Consider the following 25,046-nt stretch of genomic DNA (forward strand, 5'->3'; position numbering starts at 1 on the left):
AAGAATAACATTTAATTAAACATCAGTACAGTCAGAATTCCTCTGGATTGTGTTCATTAATATAACAATCACTACAATTTACATCTAAATGAATACCTGAACAAAGAATTCCCTTTTATTTTTAAAATAAAAAATAGTGCATTGAACAAAATTTAGGACTTTTTTTGCTCAACACAATCTCAGCTGATTGGAGCAGCATCAGTAGGAGAAATTAATGCTCGATGCTTCGGCCCAAAATCCTCGATGAAGGGTTTAAGCCTGAATCATCAACCTTTTCTTTTCCAGCCAGTGGTGCTGCTCAATCCATCAAATTCCTCCAGCAGATTGCATTTAGCTTCAAATTCCAGCATTTTTGTGTTCTCCTGAGTGCTTTAATATTGTGTTTATATGGCCAAATTAACATGGAAGATCATAACTCCTGGAACCAATTTCTGAGACAAGCTTAATCCTTTTTGCCAGGATAAGAAATCTAAAATCTAAAACTAGGAGGTAAAGACTGAAGGTGGTGAAAGATTTAAATGAAACTGTGAGAGGCAAGTTTTTTTCCCCTCCCAAGCAGAGCATTTTTTTTAAAATTTAGACATCAGCACGGTAACAGGCTAATTCGGTCCATGAATCTGTGCTATCCAATTTACACCCCATTGCTGAAATTCTGGACTTGTGTTTTAGGTGTGGCATAGAAGATGGAACATTTATACATTCAACCTGACTATGCGCTCCTTTTTGGTATGACTTGGCGGAAATTTTGACAAAGATTATAAAAGAGGATTTTCCATTGAAATCAGAATTCTATTTATTGAGCAATCTTATGGTTATTGGGACAAAACTGTCAAAATAAGTTCGTGAGGATTGCAGGAGCCAGGAGATATATCGATGTTACATGGAAGTCCGACTCCCCCCTACTTATTACTCACTGGAATACAGAAATGAAAAGTGTGACCCCCCCTGGAAAAGATAGCAATCGGAAAGAAATAGGACACATGTTAAAATATGGCAAACTTATTTGAATCATACTGGCTTAAGGATATAATTAACTTCCCAAAAAGGTTTAAATAATATAGTTAGGTTAATAGCATTGAATTCCTGAAGATTAAGATATGGACTGATTAACGAAGGCTCAAATACTCCTTTTTTCGGACAACTGATTTTTTTGTGTTTTTTTTTAATGTTAGCAGTTGTGGGGGGGTGAGATTTAGGCAATCATATGAGACTGTAATTTTAAAGCACTATTTATATGATGTATGTTATAATATTCTATAAGAGTCTTGTAAAAAAAATTAAAATATTCAAAAATAAGAAAACCAGAACCCCCAGAGAAAACCCATGCAGACATGGGGAGTACCTGCAAACTCCATACAGACAGCACGGGATTCGAACCCCGGTCTGAGGTTGGTGGGCGTTTGGAACAAACTACCAGAGGAGAAACATTTAAAAAAACAATTTAGACAGGTACATGGATAGGAAAGGTTTATAGGGACATGAGCCAAACCCAGGCAAATCGGTTAGTTCAATTAGACATTTTGGTCAGTATGGATAATCTGGGTTGAAGGGCCTGTTTCTGCGCTATATAGAACTATAGATCAGTCCATTTAAATTATTGAATGAATAGTTAAATTGTTCACATAGTTTGAAATTAGTCCCAGCATTATAATGATCTATGAAGTAGTAGTAGGTGCCAGAGAAGAAGGCACAAACCCCCTCCATCTCACTGCCAGTTGGGTGATTTCACAATTAAAGTACAATACAGGATGGTCAGTAATAAATCTAATAAAGGCAGAATGGGAAGCAGAATGGCTAATAAAGACATCAACGCTACAGCACAACCTCAAGGGACTTGGAAAATCAGGCAATATCCATGAGAGAAATGAACAATTCATATTTTGTTGGCACTGTAGGTGTAGCGGTGAGCACGATACTATTATAGTACCAGTGACTTGGGGTCAAATCCACCACAGTAAGGCATTTGTACATTCTCCCCGTGTCCATATGGATTTCCTTCAGGTGCTTCGGCTTCCTCCCACATTCCCAAGAACTATGAGGTTTGTAGGTTAATCAGTCACATGGGTGTAATTGGGCAGCATGGGCTTGTGGGCCAGAAAGGCCAGTCGCTTGCTTTATCTCTAAACTAAAATCACATTTCAGGTCAGGTCCCTTTGAGGACAAAATGAAAAGGGGCAAGCGCAAGCATAAAAAAGGGAAAAAAGGCTTGGAGGGGCCATGGTAATAGGATATTGAACAAATGAGGGTGGCGAAACAGGTAAGGGTAAGCAGATCATAGGGTGTGGCTGGGCGTTGACTGAAGAGTGAGCAACAGAATGGTCTAGCAAAAATAGAAACTTGATCAAAGTGGGGGGGGGGGTTACCTGATAGTGAAAAAATTCCATGTTCATGCCATTAGGTTGTAGGATCCCAAGATTGAATATGATATACTGTTCTTCAGGTTTGCAATGGGCTTCACCCTGGCAATAGACAAGGTTGAGGACAGATAGGCCTGTGTGGACATTAATTAAAATGGCTGGGAACCAGGAATTCCTGCTGACATGAGGGGAGAGATCCTCAGCAACAGTCACCCAGTATACATTTGGTAGATTCATATCAGGGAGGCCACATAGAGAACATTGAATGCAGTAGACTAGGTTGGAGCATGTGAAATTCTGCTTCACCTCGAAAGTCCTATTTATGGCCTTTGTTGAGATGGAGAGAGATGTAGCTAAGTCTTACACCTACTGCAGTTGCAGCAGGACCTGTATGGGGCAGGACAGAGGAAGTCCACGTGGAACACCAGAAGACTCAGTAAGGCAGAAGATGCGAGAAAGGGCCAAATCATACATGCATCTAGAACCACCATGGTCAGAGAACCAGGAAGCATATGGGGGCTTGGCAAGTTGGTGAGCTAGTCTTAGTTTAACGCAATGTTACAGAATCAGACTGTGAGGCAGGTGGGAGGGGAAATATAGCCCAGGGGCCTGGTTGTGAAGCAAGCAAGTGGATGAGAGGTCAATCCAGAGCAGTCAATAGCACTCCAGAGCACTGGCAGTCCAGGACTTCGATCAAGAGATGGGTGAATAAATATTTAGAGTCCTCCGATTGTCAAGGGCAGGCAAGCTTCTGATCCTTAGAAGATGCAAGAAACTGAAAAAACTTGGGAGGATGAAGTGGAATGCTGGTCTGTGGCACATATTGGAGAGCAAGGCCCAGAGGTGCAGCAAAGAAAATATAAAGGCCCAAAGATATTGGCACATGGTAGAGAGGGCACAGCAGAGGATCTGGAGGGAAAACCATTGGGAGAAGTGATAATGGAGTGTACATATTGAAGATCTGTGCTAGGACCGAATTGGAAATAAAGTTGGAAACCTAAATGTTGACTATTCATTTCTTTCCGGTGATGCTGCCCGATCCATCTTGTCCATCCAGCAGCTCTTTGTTTGCTCAAGATTCCAGCATCCGCAGTTCTTGAATCATCCTTTCACAGCAAGTTCCAGCTAAAGTACTCACTGTTCATTCCAGGAAACAGCAATTTCGGCAGATCTGGATCCCACAAGAAATTATGTAAATAGTAAAAATCTGTTTTAATAAAGTGCTGTTAGGTACAACTCCACTGCTATCCTCAGCAATAATGTAATGGGATCTTATAGGCTCAACTGAAAAAAAGAGCAAGCAAAAGCTTCAGTGCAACATCTCAACCCAAAACTGCTCCTCCAACAATGCACTTAAATCCCTTTTAAAGTTGCACTTTGCCAGGCCTTACTCTTTGTGCACGACATTTTAGAACCCAAGTTTCTAAATGAAGCAAGAATAATAGCAGGCATCATAATTGCCCAATTGAAGTTGAATTGGAACTCAACTTGGGTCAATACAAGGACAGGAATAGAACATTATGCCAAAATAATTTGATTAAGTACATAAATACTTCAAAGGTGCTTAAACACCTAAATGGAACAGATGGGTCAAATAACCTCTCAGTATTGTAACATATCCATAACTGTTACACAAAACACTAGGAGCTATTCCAGAATCATCACAGTTTATGTAAATACATACTAGCAAGAGTCCATTCAGAACTTAAGCTTTCCAAAGTTAAAGTGTATTACACTAAAGAAAAGGCCTTTAACCAGTATAGCAGGAGAATATTGCAACAATAGTGAGCTCTGGGTCAGCAATAAGGGGAACCAAAACATTTTTAGAAGTTGTTTTCAGAAAACATTTGTTATAAACTCAGGGAGACTTGGAGTAAAGTTCTTCTTTTGGTCTGATAGGATCATGAGGTTATTTCAGCCAAACTAGAAGAGTTAGGTCCTTTTTTTATATAAATACCATCAAATGAGAGCTTCCTTTTATTTTTGAGCTCAAAAAGAGTACCGAATGCTGGGATATGAACCATGACTTTTCACATTATGGAAAATTCATCTACAACTCTGAACAGGTCAACTCTGCTTTAGAAAAAATGGCTGTATATGGAAGGTTGATAGCTATTAATCTGGCTGCTGAGAAGCCACACTTCAGTCTTGTACCATAAATCACTGCCTGTAATACTCACTCTATACATTAATTAAACGAGGGCTGTACCCTCATTCAGCTTGCATTTCCAGTTATCACCATTCTTTTGATAAGAAAAAGTTTATCCTTCTAAATTTTCTTTTTGCCTTCCCTTTCACTCTCAGACCTTGATGATTCAATAGGTAATAGCATCGTGACAGGTTGGTGTTTAGACCAGCTATAATATTCAAAATTAATTTGGGGGTTTATTGCACAATTGGATCAACTACTATTGCTGATTGGGCAAGAGATGCTCAATTTTATCCAAAAGTTACAATTATTTGCATCATTTTTTGAAAAAGTTTACAATCATTAACTTGAAGATATCCATCAATGTCAATTGATCAGAATATCTTTACTTGAGTGCTTTTGCTCTGCTTTCCTTTCCTCAAAATGGCTGTCTTTAACAGTGGACCAGTGGTTGAAAACAATTGCAGTACATGCAACAATGCTTGAACAACTCAAATTTAACATGACAAGCTGAAGGAATAAAATCTTACATTCTGAATGTCACTTGATCAACCAGATTCATGGTGGTCATGAAAGGGAGTAATCTAACAAGCAGAAAGGCAGCTATTTTACAGCGCCAAAATACCTTCAATTGCAAGAAAAATTAAGATACTCAAAACCAATAAGATGCTCTGGGAAGTTAATTATGTAGCAGTATTACATAAATTGGGGGAGAAGATCCATTCAATGAAAACAACAATGTATTTTCATCTAACAGCTCTTTAGCATGTTCTTTTCAAACAATCTTCGAGCAGACTATGTTGGTTAATCCTCCAACAAAACTTTTAGATAAAATATTTCCAGTCCACGGTACTTTGGACAGGGCAGACTTTCACAATTGTGCAATAATTTCATTAAAATGAAGTGCCTAGGGATTAAATTTAGTTGAAATACTCTGAGCACCAGTTGAACAGTTTAGAAGCAATTTGGTGAAGATGGAATTAGTGTGCAAAAGTAGTAAATAACAAATTCTAATCCAAGTTTAAGACATGTAATGAATTGGGAGAAAAAAAATCTTGGCTGACGGTTTAAGTTAGGGAGTATTTTTATAAACTTGACTAGATGCCAAACAGCAGTCATAAAAATGGTTAGAGTGGGATAAAACTGGTGCAAACTGAGCTTCTTGAATAAAGAGTTACATAAGAAACCAATGTCAGAATGCTGAATGTGCTTAGGAGGAGTCGGAGTACTACACAACAGGTCTAGACAGGGCACCACATTATGAGCCAGTGGAATGAGTACTCTCAAGTCTATTAGCAGCACGATCAGGAAGTTAAAAGATGGTATCCTTTTCAAGGCAAAGAGAAAAACAGGCCTGAGCTTCAGCAGATCTCTTCACTGCACTATTCTTCTACATTCCTTGCACCTTCATGTTCAGTCCTTCTTCCGAGGCAACAGGAAACAAGTCTTCACTATCTGAATCCTCTTGCATTTGCACACGAAGACGAAGATGATGACGACCCATCTAAACACAATGGGAACAATTCATAATTTTCTTTGGATCGCAAAAGGAGATAAGGAACTATGAAACTTTGTAGTATTCATACATATCCAAGAGAAGGAACTATGAGATACAGAGATGAGATGAGGAACTTTGTAGTATTCATGCATATCCAAGAGAAGGAACTATGAAATGAGGAGATGAGGAGATAAGGAACTATGAAACTTTGTAGTATTTGTACATATCCAAGAGACGGAACTATGAGATAAGGAACTATGAAACTTTGTAGTAATCATACATATCCAAGAGAAGGAACTATGAAATGAGGAGATACGGAGATGAGGAGATACAGAGATGAGGAACTTTGTTGTATTCGTACATTTCCAAGAGAAGGAACTATGAAATGAGGAGATACGGAGATGAGGAGATACAGAGATGAGGAACTTTGTTGTATTCGTACATTTCCAAGAGAAGGAACTATGAAATGAGGAGATACGGAGATGAGGAGATACTGAGATGAGGAACTTTGTTGTATTCGTACATTTCCAAGAGAAGGAACTATGAGAGGCGGAGATGAGGAGATGCGGAACTTTTTTGTATTCATACATATCCAAGGGAATGTTCTGCAGGAAATCAAATTAACCCACAATTAATAATTGCCAATAATTAAGTAGGAGTAGAATTCAAGGAGAAATTTTATTCAAACTTACAGTTCTCAGAAGTAATTTATCTGCTCAACTTCCACTCAAATGCATTTGCCAAATTTGGGCACCATAGGGTAGCATAACAATTAGCACAATTCTCCCTGGGACCACATTAGTTTCTTCTTGATGCTCCAGTTTCTTCCCCACGTACCAAAGACGTATGGGGTTAGTCAACTCATCGGTCATGAGTGTAAATCGGTCGAACAGAACAGCCCGTTTCCATGCTGTACCTTTTTTTTTTATTATTTACACCACAGTAGAAGCAGATTCTGGCCATTGAAACCCGTGCCACCCAATTAAACTACCAACCCCATACATTTATAAAACTTTATAAAACTTAAAATGCAATTCCAAAACAAGATCTTCCAGGAGTAAGCTCCAGCTGACATTTCAGAAAATTAAAATAATTTATATATTTTAAGAATGGTAATCTGCTCAGATGTTATTAACACCACAGAAATGGGAGTACCAGAAAAAAAAGATTATGAAAATTCTCCACCACAGCAGTCTTGTCCAGGTCTTCATATCTCCCTAAATACCAATATTTATTATTTATTAGCATTGTTGCAGCAGTTTCTTGGTAGATTATATATACTGAAAGGGGTTTTAAGTACGCCCTTCAATGCTGACACGAACAAAGAAAACAGCTAAAGGTCCTCGCCAGGAGGTTGCACTTGGATACAATCCATAAATAATCCATATTGGGGACATTATCCACAAATTTGGTTGAGTCTGCTTCCAGTACAACACATTGTAAAATGGCTCAGAAGATTTAGACTATTTATTCAGCACTTCAAATTTGTAATCTTTTTCATAGATTGAAAAACGGCTCAACCTAGTGGAAACTCCTATGTACAATTTACACACATGCCATACTACTGCAATATACTTTGAAAGATCACATTCAAGATTCAAGGTACTCACTAAATATTAGCTCCTCTCCAGCTCTTTTTCGTGACTGGTCCCCTCTTTAAAAAAAAACAGGAAAACAAACGTCAAAAATCTCCTCAGAACAGTTCAAACTATTGCATTAATACAAGTACAATTTTCACATAATGAGCAATTTTAAAAAAAGGACATTAGATACAAATTTTTTTTTTCAAGTTTGCTTGATCTAATCAGTATTGAGTTTAGCATAGCTGCTTATATCCTTGAAGCAACAATGTGGACCACATCCAATTACTTTTACCTGGAAAAAAAATTACAATTGCTGGCTCTATGACAGAAAATGGCTAACAAAGCCCAATATTTTATCAAATTAAATTCTTGCATATTTAACCCATCCATGGAACATTACTGCATAAAAAGATGCCTCTTTGGCCCTTCTAGTCTGGGCCAAACCATTTTTTTGCCAGTCCCATGACCTACAGCCAGTTAATACTGCTTCCATCCATGTACCTGTCCAAATTTTTTAAATTGAGCCCATTTTCAGGTGGCAGCTCATTTTCCCTTCAATCTTCGTGTCATCTGCAAACTTGCTGATTCAGTTTACTACATTACGATCCAGATCATTGATATGGATGACAACAATGGTCTCAGCACTGATCCGAGGCACACAAGTAGTCACAGGCCTCCAATCTGAGAAGCAATCATCCACCACTACTCTCTAGCTTTTCCCATCCAGCCATTGTCAAATCCAGTTCAATACTTCACCATGAATACCTAATGTCTGAACCTTCCTGACTAACCTCCCATATGGGACCTTGTCAAAGGAATTACTAAAGTCCATATAGACAACATCCACAGCCTTTCCTGGTAACCTCAAAATACTAAGATTGGATAAACATGGCCTACCATTAACAAAACCATGTCGTCTTTCACTAATTAGTCCATGTCTATCCAAATAATTGTATATCCAACCTCTTATAACGCGTTCCAATAATTTACCTACTACTGACGTCAGGCTCACCAGCCTATAATTTCCAGGGTAACTTTTGGAGCCCTTTTTAAACAATGGAAAGACTTGAACTACCTTCCAATCCTCTGGACATTTTAAATATTTCTGCCAAAGCCCCTAAAATTTCTATAATAGCCTCCCTGAAGATCAGAGGGATATCTTGTCAGGCCCTGGGGATTTATCCACCCTTATTAGCTTTAAGATAGCAAGCATTGCCTCCTCTTTAATCTGTATAGGTTCTACGATCTCACTGCTTGTTTTCCTTCCATCCCATGACTCTGTGGCCTTTTCCTGAGTGAACACAGATGAAACTAAGCTGACCTGATCTTCAAGGCGACCAATTTTGTCCTTCACTATCCTTTTGCTCTTAATATACCTGTAGAAACCCTGAGGATTCTCCTTCATTGTCTGCTAAAGTAACCTCATATCTTCTTTTAGCCTTCCTGATTTCTTTCTTGAAGTTTTTTTATGCACTTTTTTAAATGCTCCTCAAGAACCTCATTTGCTTCATGTAGCCTACAACTGCTATACACCTCTCTCTTCTTCCGAACCAGATCCCCAATATTCCTGGAAAACCAAGGTTCCCTATGCCTTCTAATCTTGCCTTTGATCCTGACAGGAACATACAAACTCTATTCTCAAAATTTCACCCATGAAGGCTCTCCACTTACCTCACACATCCTTGCCAGAAAACAACTTATCCCAATCCACACATAGTAGATCCTTTCTCAATTTCCTCAAAATTGTCCTTTCTCCAAATTAAAATCTCAACCCAAGGCTCAGTCCCTTCCTTCTCCATAATTAACTTGAAACGAATGGCATTATGATCACTGGACCCAAAATGTTCCCCTACACATACTTCTGTCACATTCCCTTATAGGAAATCAGTATTGCACTCTCTCTCTATTGATTTAGCAAACTTTCCTGAACACATTTGACAACTCCAAGCCAAGCACCCCTTTTACAGTATGGGAGTCCCATCAATATGTGGAAAGTTAAAAACTCGAAACTTATGTTTCTTGCAGCTGTCTGTTATCTCTCTACAAATTTGTTCCTCCAATTTTCGCAAACTATTGGGTAGTCCATAATACAACCCCACAAGTGTGGTCATACCTTTCCCGTTCCTCAGCTCCACCCATATAGCCTCAGTAGACAAGACAAATGTACAACTTCATAATTATGATCACTAAGTCAAATCAGTCAATCACCACCAGAGAAGTCAAATTTCATTTTTGTTTTGTTCAATGAGACGAAGTTTGAGGCCTTTTTTTGGGGGGTTGCGGGGAGAAGCAAACCCAAAAGTTACACATAATGCTGCTTATTATGCATCAGATAAGATTTAAGACAATCACCCTCCTTGGTTGCAGAGTTTATCTGACGCAAACTGTCTAGATCAGTGTTCTCAACCTTTCCACTCACGTACCACTTTAAGTAATCCCTATGCCATCAATGTTCTGTGACTAGCGAGGGATTGCTTAAGGTGGTATGTGAGTGGGAAGGGAAGGTTGAGAACCATTCCTCTGGACCCAAGCGTTACTGAAATATTTTGCTTGAGAAAAATTGTCATTGGTCCATTTCCTTTGAAGTTATGAAACCGTGCACGTAACGAGTTAATTAGGTACAATTAAAACAGTGGTTTTCAAACGTTTGCTTTCTACCCAATTCCACCTTAAGCAATCCCTTACTAATCACAGAGCTCCTATGGCATAAGGAATACTTGAAGTGGTATGTGAGTGGAAAGAAAAAGGTTGACAACCACTGGTCTAGATCCAATAACAGAGCCCAGGCTGCAGCAGAACCACAATGTCTCAAGAAAACAAAAATACTTTGAAATGAACAAATGCTAAATGTTTCCATTTGAAACACCAAATACTTACCAACAAATTCTTGCTCTAATTTCAATCCACTAAGAACATGCTTTTAGATAAAGTAATTTCCTCCTGGATTTAGTGCCTCCTGTTTCCACCCCATTCTTCCCAGGTCTTTATTTATTTTCTACTACCACATTGATCAGCCTTGAACTAGGTTGCCCTACTACAGTCAATGATGCTGCAGTGCAAAAAGAAAAGCCTGCCTTTCAGTTTGGCGCCAACAGAGACACAAGGCAACAACAACAACAACAAAATTGTGGAGGAAATCAGAAGGTTGAGGAGCAGGAGCAGGTGTGCAGGGGTGGGGTGGGGAAAGAAGCAATATTTTAGGTTGAAATCCATCATGGTTTTGATTATTCCTTTCCCCAACCCACATTTTTATTTTTCTGACCCCAACGGAAACTAGCTCAAAGGATAGTAATCAGGTTAAGATGGACCTATAGGAGCTCAGTGTACACAACTGTTAGGTTCTGGAGATTGGATGCTGTGGGACAGAGGAGAGAGAAAATAATGTTATCAGTAGTCTATCTCAAAGGAGGCATGACATCACTTGACCATAATGATCACTGAGAACAGGGCAGAGAATCAAATAGGTCTTGTGTTGGTATATTCAAGAGTAAAACAAAAGTTATCATCTATATTTTCAATTATGTATATGAATTCTTAGGCATGAAAATAGACATGAAACTATATCAACATTCTATTCGGTCACTGCAGTAAGGGACATTATTAGCAGAAAAATTACTGAAAATGAAAACAGGAAACAAACTTTCTAACAGATGTCTGGGTAATAAAGCCTTTGATGTCATTTCAACAAAAGTGATTTTTTTTTGCACACTCAGATATTAGTATTTTCTTGTAAAACTTCTTTTCAAACAGTAATCAGGTCGGTCAAGATTACGGTACTCACTAATAACTAATAAATTAACTTCAAGGATGAATAAAATTAACTGTATTTCAACTGGATAGTGAAGCAAAAGGAATGGCAATTATGAATGCATTCCAATGAATATGTCAGTACAAAGATGACAGGCAACTACTGCCATCTATCTCACTTTGTTACAAAGTTCAACCAAGGTCGATATTTTCAAATAATACAGGTGCCTAAATAATAGATCAGAAATAGCTACACAGGAATGTTGGTGGGGAGGAGGAGGAGGGCTGAGATTTTTTTTTCTCTCAGCATCATCCATTTATTTTCACTACAAATTACTCAACCATTTATTTAGTCATGATGTTGATTCTGACTATGTCCAATGCCTTACCTCTGCATAAATAAGGGCCTATTAAAAGATTTGAAAACTATTGTCCTAATGTTACCTGGCAAAGCCATTCTGCATTAATTCTCGCTGGAGTTTTTGGTCTTCAGCAGCATATTCCGACAGCTTGGATTCCAACGCAGGGGGAAGGATATTGGGGATAAATTTAGAAAAAAGACTTGGTGCCAGCTGTGCCCAATCTAGAGAAAAATACACATACAATAAACAAGATTACCTAGGAGTATTGTCAATATTTTTAAACATTTGGGGAGGCACGGTTAGCACAACGCTGTTTCAGCGCCAGTGACCGGGATAGGGGGTTCCAATCCCACGTTATCTGTAAGGAGTTTGTACGTTCTCCTCATGTCTGCATGGGTTTCCTCCCACCCTTCAAAAACTACCGGGAGTTGTAGGTCAAATGGGTGTAACTGGGCAGCATGGGCTCGTGGGCCAAAAGCTTTTATTACTTGTACATTCATCCCTGTTTGCTCTTGCTAATGAAATGAAGGGCCAAATGGCCTCTTCTGATTTTGTGTTGCAGATAGTCACCACCTGCTCCGTTATGGCACAAGTTACTTGCCATATCACTTTTAATCTGGGTGTTATCCAGTCTCGCTGTAATGCTACCAAAGTATTACAAATAGAAAACAAAGCTCATCATTAAACATTCTCACTTTTGACCCAATCAAGGATAAAGAAGCAGAGATCATAGTTGCAGTTCTCTTGGAAATTACCTAAAGCTTGAAGGGAAAGACTCCTTCAAGTCGGGCACTTGGCCCTCATTGACAATCGACCTTGACAATTCTCCTACATATTAACTAGCAATTTAACTTCCATGAGACAAGACTGTGGTGAACATGACTCAGGCCATCACATGCATACCCTGTTCCCCTTCGTAGACTTCATCTATTACTCCCAGTGCCTCAGAATAGCAGTCACATACTAAGACATTTCTCTCTCCAGCCTGCTCTTCACTGCCTCCTCCCATCAGGAAGGTTCAAAGTATAAGATCATATACTAGATTCAAGGAGTTTCTTTCCCAATATCGTCAGTCTCTTGAACAAACCACAGAATAGCCAAGTTTGTTGCCTTTGCTCCATCCCAACTGATCTGTCGCCGTTACTCTGCACTTTTGTACTGCCTTACTCGTGCAATCCACAAGATGTCTACTGCTCTACAAAAATCATTTCTCACTACATCTTAGTAAGTGTGTCAATAAGCTTCAACTTTGTTAAATGTTTTATCAATTGCAAGGGTGCAAGATGAAGGAAAAAGAAAACCACAATTGTGCCAGATAGTGCATTTGGAGTTTAAGAATAAGGCAGGAAGCACCTACAGTTTAGCCTTGGATAATCCCTTTGGCACTTACCAGGTCTAAGTGTGTATAAGCCTTTAACTATATTTGCCATTGTTGAAGGAGTGATCTTAAATGGAGTTGACTGAGCTTCTATTAGTAAAGCTGAAACAAGTAGAACAAAAGTATTAAGTTGATTGTAAACTATCTCAACATTTATTCACCGAATGAAATAAACATCAACAAGAAACAAGTTAATTTTTCGGTATTTTTAAGACTTGGGCTTTACTGGTTAGGTTAGCATTCAATGCCCATCACTAAATCACAACAAGAAAATGAGGTGTCACCTCCATCACATTTCAAATTTGTGCCAAATGAGAAGGAAGTTTTCACTGCAGCCGACCTGAAAGGCACCGAAAACAAATTCCAGTGTGATACCCCTAGAGACCAGTTCAAATCAATCTAATATCGTATTAGCTTCAATAATACTGCTTTACAGGTTTTCTGTTAAACCTTTTCAATGTTGAAGTGATGAGTTTATCATCATTACTTTGTAGAATGTACACATTCCGAAATTCTTTCTTGCTGCAGTTGAAGAGATGTTTGGTTTTAAAAAAATTACAATAGTGTAATGTTAGCATAAAATGGATTCTCTCACAAAGTTTTTAATGTTAGCAGAGCCTATCTAGTACAATTATAAACCCCCTTTTAGCTGATCTGATGTATCCAACTACAGTTGGCAGATACCCATTTCATATTAGTACCTGCAGTGCAAAAGATTTTTTTCCAGTTTGCCCCATTTTAATTGTCTGAATCACTTCATGAAAACAGCCTACCTAGCCAGCACCTCAAGCTGATTTTATTATCCAAAATGTTTCATAAAGAGCACACTTCATCAAACAATAGTCCCAAAGTGTTTAAAAATCAATCAACTTTGAAATGCAGGGATAACAAATGAGCTAAATTGTGTCTAGCTACATCCTATGCAATAAATATGCTGGAAATAAGGTAAAGTACAACTCAGATTATCCAAAATGGTTGAGACCTACGTCGAATAAAATTTTTTCCCCAAATCACTGATCATTTTTTAAAAACAGTCCAGTAGCAACAGCAAATCACTTGTATCAATGTTTAAACAACAACAAACAACAAGGGAAAGGCTTTTTAAGCATTAAAATGTTTATTTCTCACAAAGAAAAAACTGGCCGCATCGCCGCCGCTGATCCCTGGGGAGGCCTCCCGGGCTGCTGGAACACTCACTGGTAAGTCACCGGAGCTCCTGATGGCGACACCCGACTCTGAATCCTCCCCAAGGTCTACCGTGCACACGGGGGAGTCTGTTGTGCGGTAGCAGGCTGAGAGGAGTGTTTGGAGTCAGCATTGGGAGCTCCAATGTGCCGGGGAGAGAGGGAAGGCCACTGAGCCCGAGATTCTGCTGCTGCCCAGGAAGTCGCTCACCTTGATGACGCTGGGACAAGGGATTCTTCTGACCGCTTGCGGCTGGGAGACAGTAGCATGCAATTTGAGAGGGAGAGTTGGAGAGAAAAGTCAATAGTGGAAGGTAAAGAAGAAATGGAAAGGGAGAGGGGAGGGAGTTACCTGAAACGAGGACAATCATCATTCTAATTTCATGTTGAGTGAATTTTTTTTCCCCAACCTGTGCGGTCAGTTTGGCTCCAAAACATTTTGGGTAAATGAGGATTTCGGAGAATCCAATTTTGGATAATCGGAGTTGTACTGTATTACAAAAATCACCCATGTGGTTGACAGCAAGGATAAAAACTTTAGAATACAGATTGTCCGGTCAGTTGAGCCAACAGGTATTAAACACAATTCAATCTGGAGGAATGAGGTAGTGTAGTGGGTTGTGCGCGAGTGCAGCAAAAAGAACTGAAACAGCAGGCGGTGAGCACGTTAAGCACAACCGATTCACTTTGAAGTTCGCACTGCAGCCTTTAAGGCCATACTGAGCCCTCCCCCGCGTAGTACACATACTTCCGATCTGTAACGGAAGAGAAGGACCTGCGACACCATCTTTGTCACCGCTGCCCCGCAGACCACACCTGACAAGCAGGGCCAGTTCACCATTCAATTATGTGCATTGCCACAGTAGGTAGTGCATTTGAGTAAATGCCACAAGGCAATGTGCCTTTAAGTGGAAAGCCACAGATCGTAAAATTCCTTAAATGTACCAGATCAATAAAAATTATAAATAGGCTGAGGCTGCTTACTTTTGAAAAATTATGGAGCCTCAATGGAGTAAATAGATAGCATCCATTTAATTTTCAACAGGCACAATTCACCACTTTAGGGTGGCCAGATTTGGCCCCAAACAGCAGAAATTTGGTGCCTTCTTGAATCGACTGGCAGCTGGCACTTTTTACAACTTGTTGAAATTTTTAATTATTTTTTTAATCTGAAAACCGTCTGCACTGCCAATCTAGGTTGTTCTACATTTGGTCTCTAATAGAGGTAAAATTATGCACTTCCAATTGAATGCTTTATGCATTTTTAAACCTTAGCACAAGTACTGAAGTCTTTTACTCAACCGTTCTGATGTTGTTTTTAACTTCTCAGCTCCACCCCAATATCTTTAAAGATGACAATACAATTCATATATTCAAACTATTATCCTCTCGAGCCATCCAATACCACCACTGAGCCTTTCATTCTGGAATTATTTTTGACAGTACAATTGAACATAGACACAAATTCATCTTTTAGATGTTGACTACCTTCTTTCAGACATGTATAGAAAGTAGCCTATCAGACAGTAATCAGGGGACTTTCCACTTACCCTTTTGCCTTCAATTTTACTGTGAAGCCTCATATAGTTATCAACATTTTTTTTTAATTCAGCTAACTTCCATCTTATACAGATACAAAATCTACTGCCATGAGTTGTGTTAAATGAATTGCAGTCTTGCACCAGAGGAATAATCCAAATTGAAGCCAGGTTAAATGAAATCTCACTATATTTTCCTAACGGAAAAGAATGAAGCAGGCAAATTCAAGTGATGACTGTGGAAGCTGAAATAATTCATCCGCAATGACAGCCTAATTTCTGTGTATAGTTCAAAAGACAACATCAAAATTTGTCAGATATTTTAACAATACACTTCCCAGTCATATCCTGGGGACATTTGATAAACATATTAATAAGGGTCCAGCTTTAGTACAAGCACAATTTTTTTTTCCTTAAGATGGTACTTCAAATTAATGCAAAATCAAAGTCGAATTAAAATGTTTTCTGTATTCAAAATAGAGGACTAAGTACGATTCTAAAGCAGCTCCAGAATTAACCCAACTCTGTTAGAAAAACAAAGATACAAGAAAAATCAACGCTACTTACGCATTAAGGTGGGAACATGCTTTTCTGCAACCTGCTCTGTAAACAATTTTATGAGGTCATCTCTCAAGTCTCTGTTCAGTTTGGTTTCAATGTAAAATTTGTTCTGCAAAGTAGAAGAAAAATGTATCAGCAGGTTGCAATATTGCAAGTCCAGAGAGTAATTCTGAAAATGGATCATTATTCAGGACCTCTGCCCTCTTGGTGAGTGGAATGTTTCTAAACTTAAATGCATCTTAGAAGTTTTGGAACTTTCCACATTACTTTAGCTGGTCAAGTAGGCATTCCCTCATTTTGACTGCCTAACCACTTAATGGAAGTTAATTCTGTTGCACATGAACATCAGCTTGGTCAATATTAGTGATCACTTACACAAGTCTGCAGGCATATATACAATACATACACGGATGAAGTGTCTTTAGCTTTGTTTGATATGCTGAAGATTCTGATGTGTTCTTATCTTATCTCACTATCATGCCTATCCACAGAATGTTTGTCAAAGAGACTGGAATGTTGGCTGAGAGTTCCAATTATATCAAGGTTTTGCTTGACTGATTTGCAGAGTATACTTTTAGACAAGTCCCAAGATGTCATAGAGGACTTTGCAAAAATTAAAAGTGACATTTTCTTCTCGGTAAAGAAACACAAATTCTTACAAGATGAAAATGTTTACTTGTTCTAGATGTGAAATTTGAACCAGCTTTCCCAGACGCTGGCCTTAAATAAAACATATTATCCCAGTAACTACTTAAAATCAACACCATGCAAAAGCTTTGGCCAAATGTGCAGATTCTAGAACAATGTTTAATTAGTAGTTCAATCAGCATCTTAACGTGATCAATTAAAATACATGATTTTGTTTAGGCACTCAACTTGTTCTCCTATTCTACAAGATCAAACCCAATGTGTACTACAAAAGTATTAACCAAGATTTTCATATTACAGGAATTAGTAATGATCTGTAACAAGTTTTATATTGGTGTGCTTTTAATGCACTGGGTGGTAACCAATCACATTAAGATCATACTGCCTTTTCCACTAACCAGGCACATCTGAGCACCTAATAACTCGGAGAAATTTTTTTTTACATTTAACTTTTGGAGGATTTCTTAAAACAATTGTTGCATAACAATTTCCAATCATTTACTCAGCATCAGTTTCTTCTCTTGAAGGTTAAAGATTTGTTTTCTTTTGATTACTCAAGAGTTCATAGCTTTTTTTAAGAAAAAGCCAATTAGTCATTCTGGTAACGTAGTTCAAAAATGTGGCAAATTCTTTCATGGTGATAAATCAGAATTACTCCTGACTTGTTTTGAAGAATACTTCAATTTTTTTTTATCTTTTCAATGTAGTAGAACTGGACACTTCTAGATTTAAAGCTGCATTACAGAAGACAACGCCACAATTTAAGTCAACTGCAAGCCATCTGAATTAATCAGCAAGTTTTATTTCTTCTGACCTTTGCAAACTGAAGTGGTTACTGGAGCTTGCAATTGATTTGCTTAACCACTATAGTATGTAGATTCTGTACTAACTGGCAGCCAAGACAGGATTGTGTCAGTTTCGAGTGGGGGAAAAAAATAGGAGCTCATAAGTGAAGCAAAGCAGTAAATGCTACAAATGGAATAAAAATAAGCTCAGACAGTCACCTCATGGAACAAGACCTGCACTGAAAAGTTCAATGCAATTAGGCAAGTTGTGCCAGTCACAAATTCAACTAAGTCATAATAACCTTCTGCGTAGAAATGCCAGAAACATTCATCTTAAATGAGACACTCAAAGTGGATCTACCACAAATCAGTAGGCCTGCAAATTCAATCCCAATACCGATTTCTCTGCAATCACTGATCTGGCTTTACGTAATCAAAGAGAATTGCATGTTACAAGTTCTGCACAGGAGAAGGCTTTTCCTATCTAATCATTGCTGAGCTGAAATTGGACTGTGATGTGAGGAGAAATACACTTCAGTTACCTAGAACTAGGGTTTGCATCCAAAATAGTATCTACCCAAGTTATTAAAGAAACACAAGAGCTGAGGATGCAGGAATCTATAATAGACAAAGAATTACTGGAGCAACTCAGCAGGTCAGACAGCATCCATAAGTCGAAATGGTCAAAGTTTCACATCCGAACTCTTCATCGAGAATAAAATAGATAGGTGGAGTTACATTTATAAAGGGGGAAAGAACCTGGGAGATGAGCCCAGAAACAATACAGCACAAAAGGGAAATGTCACTTCCCTACATTATTCTCCATCTGCCAGAAAACTGTCAGCTGTTACAGACTGCATCCTTCTCAAGCTTATTTTCCAATGCATTCAGTAAACATGAACAAAATCATGTCCAGTTGCTTTATTCGTCAATGATAACCATCCCTGATTCACAAGACATGTTTCTATTCTTATTTTCAGTTTTTAAGCAATCCTTTACCAATATACTTCCTTTCCCCTTACCAATAAGCCATCATCTTGTTTTGACACCTTTTATGTGACACCTTCTGAAATTCCTTTTGGAAATTCAAACACTGTAAAAACTGGATGCCCTTTATCCATCCTAATAACTGGATCTTCAAAAGAACTCAAATTTGTCAAATGTTATTTCACCTTCACTGTGTCTACCTATCATGTAGTTTTCTAAGTGCTTCCAACAACATTCAAACACTTTCCCAATGGCCAACGTTAAGGTAACTAGCCCAAAGTTCACTGTTCCTCTCTCCCTATATCACTGTGCTCCCTTTACCAATTACTGTGACCCATTGCCACAATCCAAGCAATTTTCACAATTATTTCTGCCACCATCACTTAAAACTCCAGGAAATTGTTCATCAGATTTAAAATTAATACCAAGCATCAATAATGTTTTTTCCAGGAGACACAACTTTAAATGAACAATATACAACATAACTCCTGAAAGGCTTTGTTTTAATCTTTAGACAATTATCTTTAAAATAACTTTTTCTTTAAAAGATATTCATCTTTTATCTTTAAAAGACAATTATCTTTAAAACCAGAAATGTACAATGCATCTCTCAAGATCATTTTTTTTTAAAAAATTCAAACAATTCACTCCATAAATGCCAAAATTCCTTGTAACAATATTTTCATAACCATTCTAACTTAACTATGTTAATCTTGCATCAGTGTTGTAAACCAATGTAGAACTGCACTGATGTCAATTTATCCACCACCAAGTGTGATAACCAATATTCAAGGTGCAGACTAACCAGGGGTTTTGTAAAGCTCCATCCCATCTTTTATTGAGGTATAGTGTGTCTTTGTTTCCTCATCAATACTGACAAATGAATTGAGAAATGAGGTATTGTGGAGCACAATGTTTAAACAAAGAGCATTCTTTGGCTTGGCTTCGCGGACGAAGATTTATGGAGGGGGTAAATGTCCACGTCAGCTGCAGGCTTGATTGTGGCTGACAAGTCCGACGCGGGACAGGCAGACACGGTTGCAGGGGAAAATTGGTGGGTTGGGGTTGGGTGTTGGGTTTTTCCTCCTTTGCCTTTTGTCAGTGAGGTGGGCTCTGCGGTCTTCTTCAAAGGAGGTTGCTGCCCGCCGAACTGTGAGGCGCCAAGATGCACGGTTTGAGGCGAGATCAGCCCACTGGCGGTGGTCAATGGGGCAGGCATTAAAAGAGCATTAAAGATTCAAATAAAGGACTGTCAACTCTAAATTCCAGCAACAAATAAACATCTTCACACAAGTGATTCAAAAATGAGCCTGATACACAAATTCTCCTACGCTACTCAATCTCTCAAACAATTCTGGTTTTTAAAAAAAGTACAACTCATGCAAAGAGAAACGAGCTCAAAAAACCCACAGAAGCAACATTGCTGAGTCACCAGTATACTGATTTGGATGAGGGATGACAGACTTGAAGAGAATGGATAGGTCATGATCGCAAGATCAGTAAAAAGCAAGTTGATAGATTGCGATAGGTTATAATCGTAATGACAGGCTTGCTTTCACTGTTGTTCATTTTTAGCTCAGTCAATTGTCAAAGTGAGGACCCTCAGACAGTCCATGGTTGCTCCGATTTATTTGTTTATCAAGGAACTACATCACCCAGCACACACACTGTTCTCGCTATAGGTGCCACAAGACTGGCACCACCAGGTTCAGGAACAGCTGCTCCCCCTCCACCATCAGACTCCTCAACAACAAACTCAATCAGGGACTCTTGTGCACTTTATTGATTTGTTTTTTTATCTTTTGTTTTGCAGTTTGCATTTTTTAAATTTTGTTTACATGTGTATGTTGAGTACAGTTTTTTTTTTGCACTAGAGCTGTCTAACCTTTTAACCAACTCCAGCAACCTCCAAAAACCAGCACCTTTTCAGTAGATGACATTACACATAGGTAACATTAATTTCTCGTAGTAAATTCTGTTTTCAGAGGGAGACCCCTCCCTCCCCCAAGCCCCGCCATGGGTGCCCTATCTTACCTTTGATGGAAAGTGACTCGCCACCCCCAGAACCCGGTGGAAGAGAAGCAGGCAGAGCTGGCTCAATGTGGAAGCAATGGCCATCTTCCTTGCCCATAATCCCTCACACAGCTGAAACTGCGGCCATGTCAGAAGTTAGATTTGGGGGGGGGGGAGGGGGGTGGTGCGACGGACGGTTCTGGTCCGATGAGCTGATGGAGAGCCTGAAAGCTGCTGGCACTCGACTCCACCAACCCGAAAGTCTGCTCCTCCTGTGGCTCTGCACCTCATGTCCAGCCTTCTGTCCCGCATGGCCGCCAGCTCCAAGCTGCCTTTTTGGCCAAGTTCCCGGGCCACCCCGTCGCTGCAAGCTTTGAAAGCCTTCATAGCTGTCCACTATACATTCAATCAATGTAATCTGAAAATTTGCTGATCCAATTTACCATATTATGATCCATATAGTTAATATAGATGATAAACAATGGACCCAGCACAGATCCTTTAGGCACACCACTAGTCACAGGTCTCCAGTCAGAGAGGCAATTGCCTGCAACCACTCTCTAGCTTCTTACACAATGTCAACGTCTAATGCAATTTTCTACCTCAGCCTGGATATTAAGTGACTAAACCTTCATGATGAACCTCCATGTGCAAACTTGTCAAAGCCTTGTAGACAACATCCACCTCCTTTCCTGGTAACCTCCTCAAAAAAACTGTACAAGATTAGTTTGACATGACCTACCATACAAAGTCATGCTGACTACCCCTAATCAGTCCCTACTGATAAAGTACTTACATATCCAGTCTCTCAAAATACCCTTCAATAACTTTGACCGATTTTGTCTCTTGCTATCCTTTTGCTCTTAATACATCTAAGAAGCCCTAGGGATTTTCCTTCACCTTGTCTGCCAGAGTCAACTCATGCCTTCTTCTAGCCCTCCTCAAATGTTTTTTTTTGCCATTTCTTATTCTCTAGCACCTCATTTGTTCCTTGCTGCCTCTACCTACTATGCACCTCAACCTTCTTAACCAGGGCACCAATTTCTTACGAAAAACCCCAAGGCTCTTTATACCTGTTGGCAGACGGGAAGAACCTGCTTCTGATCTGTTGGGTATTCACCTTTTGGCAGTTGCATTTCCTTCCTTATGGTAGCAGTGAGAAGAGAGCATGGTCTAGGTGGGGAGTTGAATTCCCCTCTTCAAAGTGGATATGAAAGGTGTTCAGTTCATTGGGTAGTGAAGCATCAAAACTGTTTATGGTGTTATGCTTCGGTAGGATGTAATGGCCTGTAAGCCCTGCCATAGCTGGAGAGTATCTGCCTCTGTTTCTAGATTATCTGAATGGCCTTTGCCTCCAAGATATTCTTTTGTAGGCTGGATCTGGATTTCCTGCACTCTGTCCCTCTAGTACCAGCTTGATGTTAGCCTGGGACAGATTCACTTGAGGGTTGCTTTTTGGAATTCTCTGTTCGAGAATTGCTGGTAAGGATGTTTAAGGCTGAGTGGTATATGAAACATGGGAAAGTTGCACTATAATTGGCTATAAAGTGGTGTTAAGGCAAATAAAGGTGTATGAATATTTGCTTTACACAAATTTGCTTTTACGAAGAAACCTGTGTCGCTATCTGAAAGAAATTTGAGTGGGTTTTCGCTTTTATGAAAATAGCCTTCAATAGTAGTGAATGGGTCTTTGCTTTACACCATTTTGGATTATGAAAGGTTTCATAGGCACACTATTTTCATAAAGTGGGGAATAGCAGTAATTGGATCAATCTCATTAAATGGTGAAGCAGACTTCAAAAAGAAATGTGCCGTAATCTTCCCTTTTACTTTTATGAAAGTTTAACTATTAATTAATATTCTTCCCTTTACTGAGAAATTGATGTTATTGAGGGAAAATTTAAACCTTATTGTGTATTTATGCAAGGTGAAAAAAATGATAGTGGCAATCTTCTGTCTTAACTGGATTAAGCTACTCGAAAAGAACAGTTTTGCCTGGGTGCCAGATACTGGATCAAAATATTCAGTTCTTTTCAGATGTTATGGTTGTCTTAATACTCTGTTTTCCCTATTATGCTAGTACCTTCTGGGAGCTTAAATTTCAAGTTTTCTAAGGCCAATGCAAAGAGTGTAAATGTGTCTGATAAAATGAGTCAGAGCTATACAGCATGGAAATGACCCTTCAGCCAGCTCATCTGCTACAGCCAACTCCACCTGTCTGATCAGGTCTCATTTGTCTTTTGGTCCCTATTTGTCAAAGCTTTTCCTATCCATGTTCCTGTCTTTTAAATGTTGTAATTGTATCTACCTCTTCCAATTCCTCAAACAGCTCATTCCATACACCTTTTGTGTGATAATAGTTTGTTCCGCTGGACCCTTTTGAATCCTTTTCTTCTTGCCTTTCAACATGCTCTCTACTTTTAGACTCCTCTCCCTTGAGAAAGAGACTGGCCCTTCACATCATCTATGCCTCAAGGTCAAGAGAAAAAAGTCCTAGTCTTTCCTTGTACTTGTTCTACAGTCCCAGTAACATCCCCATGAGCCTTTTCCTGCTTGATGATATCCTTACTGTAACTAGGCAATGATAACAAAGGTAAGATTTTAAGTAAAGAGTTTGTGTGTTAGAATTAAAAGCAAGACCGCAGACACTACTTTTATCTCTTGTTTTTTCACTAATTTTATTTATTTAAAGAAATGTAATTTATAGCAATTTGTGCACCTCTGATGCTGCCGTCAAACATATTTCATAACAAATTCTGATTCCTCATTTCAAACAGGAATGGACATCCTCAAGTCCGTACCCGCCCTCTCAATCCATAATTCTAAACATCCCCATTACTCACATTCTCAGAATCACCTTTCACTTTCCAAACTCTAAAGACTTTAGGCCAGATTAACTTAATGTTTCCTCACAAGACAACGCCTTTCCTGAAAACTGTCCAAAGTATCTTCTCTACTCTGATTCCAAGGTTGCCCAACTCTGTAGCAGTACTCCACAATTTCAAAACATGGTAGCAAACTGTTTACACTCCATAACTCTTGGAATAAATATCATTCAATTTCCTTTGATTACTTGCTGCACGTGTAGCTATTTCCACCCCCCCCCCCCCCCCCCACCAGGACACATTTTTTGGACAATTAATATTACACACAAACCACTTAAAATTTTTCTACCAAAATGGAAAGTCTAATTTCTCTACATTCTCTCTGTTCGTCACTTTGTCCCTCACTTAACAGGTTTGTGTCTGCAGGGCTTTCTCTGTTGTCCTCATTATTTTCTTATTCGTGTATTTGAGAGTAGTTTTTGAAAAAAGACAAAATATGCATGTTACTAATGTAAAATTATAAATTTGTAGAATGCTGGCACTGATCACTAGGACTCCCCGTTGATTTTAGCCTCTCAACCTCAATGATACATATGGTTTTCTGTCAGTTACCCAATTTATACTAAATACAATAACCTCAATATCATCATTCTCTGAGTTTTTTTTTTAATGTATTTCCAAGAAATCAAATCTCCATTTTCATTTACCTCTCTCTCTCCACCCTTAGGTTCTTAGTTTTCAGGGGGAGTGTTTCTGTTCTTGAGGTCATGGGTTGATAATGCATCTGAGTAAGCTGCCTTATTATGAATAAGGCAGAAAAGAAATTCAAGAATGTGAAATACAAGATTCCATTTATTGTCATATTATACAAGATTCATTTGCCTGCTGTAAGGCAGACAGATTTGCCATTGACAGAAACTGCCTGAAGTGCCTCTTAGTCAGAGAAAGAGAAGCAAAAGAGAGTGTCGTCCACCACCCCCCCCCCCCACGCAGAGTCACCGAGTGTCCATAGTTTCGCCTTCAATAAGTCCGCATCCCCTGGAGTCTGCAACCCCTTATGGCTGCTGCCAATCAGAGGTGCCACCATCTTGGTTGCAGACCCCGTTGTCGTGGGATTTTAACTAAAACTACTGTCGGCTCCTTTAATGGGCCGTTCAAAGCCAGTGCTGAGCTAGCAGGAGTTGACCGGGCAGATGGGCCCCACAGGAGCAATGGATCTCTGTTCCTCGCTCCCTGCAGGTCCACACCAGCAGCAGGCAGCAGAAAAATCAAAGAACTACAAAGATGCTTACAAATAATCTAGCTACTTTCAGGAACATTTCCCATCGAGTCCAAAAAGAACAGACATCCAAGAAGAATTAAACTGAGGTTCTGGTGTCTGCAATCAACTTAGTGGAGTGATACCCTTTCATTACCAAATAGTTAAATAGC

General features: G+C 39.1%; 1 protein-coding gene across 1 annotated transcript in view; it reads right to left on the reverse strand.

Annotated features, from left to right (window-relative positions):
- Positions 1 to 25,046, reverse strand: part of cacul1 (CDK2 associated cullin domain 1) — a 165,910-nt gene that overhangs the window by 122,464 nt on the left and 18,400 nt on the right. Inside the window, exons 6-9 of the mRNA XM_069899560.1 lie at positions 16,364 to 16,466; positions 13,087 to 13,176; positions 11,779 to 11,917; positions 7,615 to 7,658 (exon numbers count right to left, since the gene is read on the reverse strand). Coding sequence (XP_069755661.1) covers positions 7,615 to 7,658; positions 11,779 to 11,917; positions 13,087 to 13,176; positions 16,364 to 16,466 — 376 coding nt within the window. The remainder of the gene's footprint in view (positions 1 to 7,614; positions 7,659 to 11,778; positions 11,918 to 13,086; positions 13,177 to 16,363; positions 16,467 to 25,046) is intronic.

This window comes from Narcine bancroftii, chromosome 10 (genome assembly GCF_036971445.1).
Source record: "Narcine bancroftii isolate sNarBan1 chromosome 10, sNarBan1.hap1, whole genome shotgun sequence".
NCBI lineage: Eukaryota > Metazoa > Chordata > Chondrichthyes > Torpediniformes > Narcinidae > Narcine > Narcine bancroftii.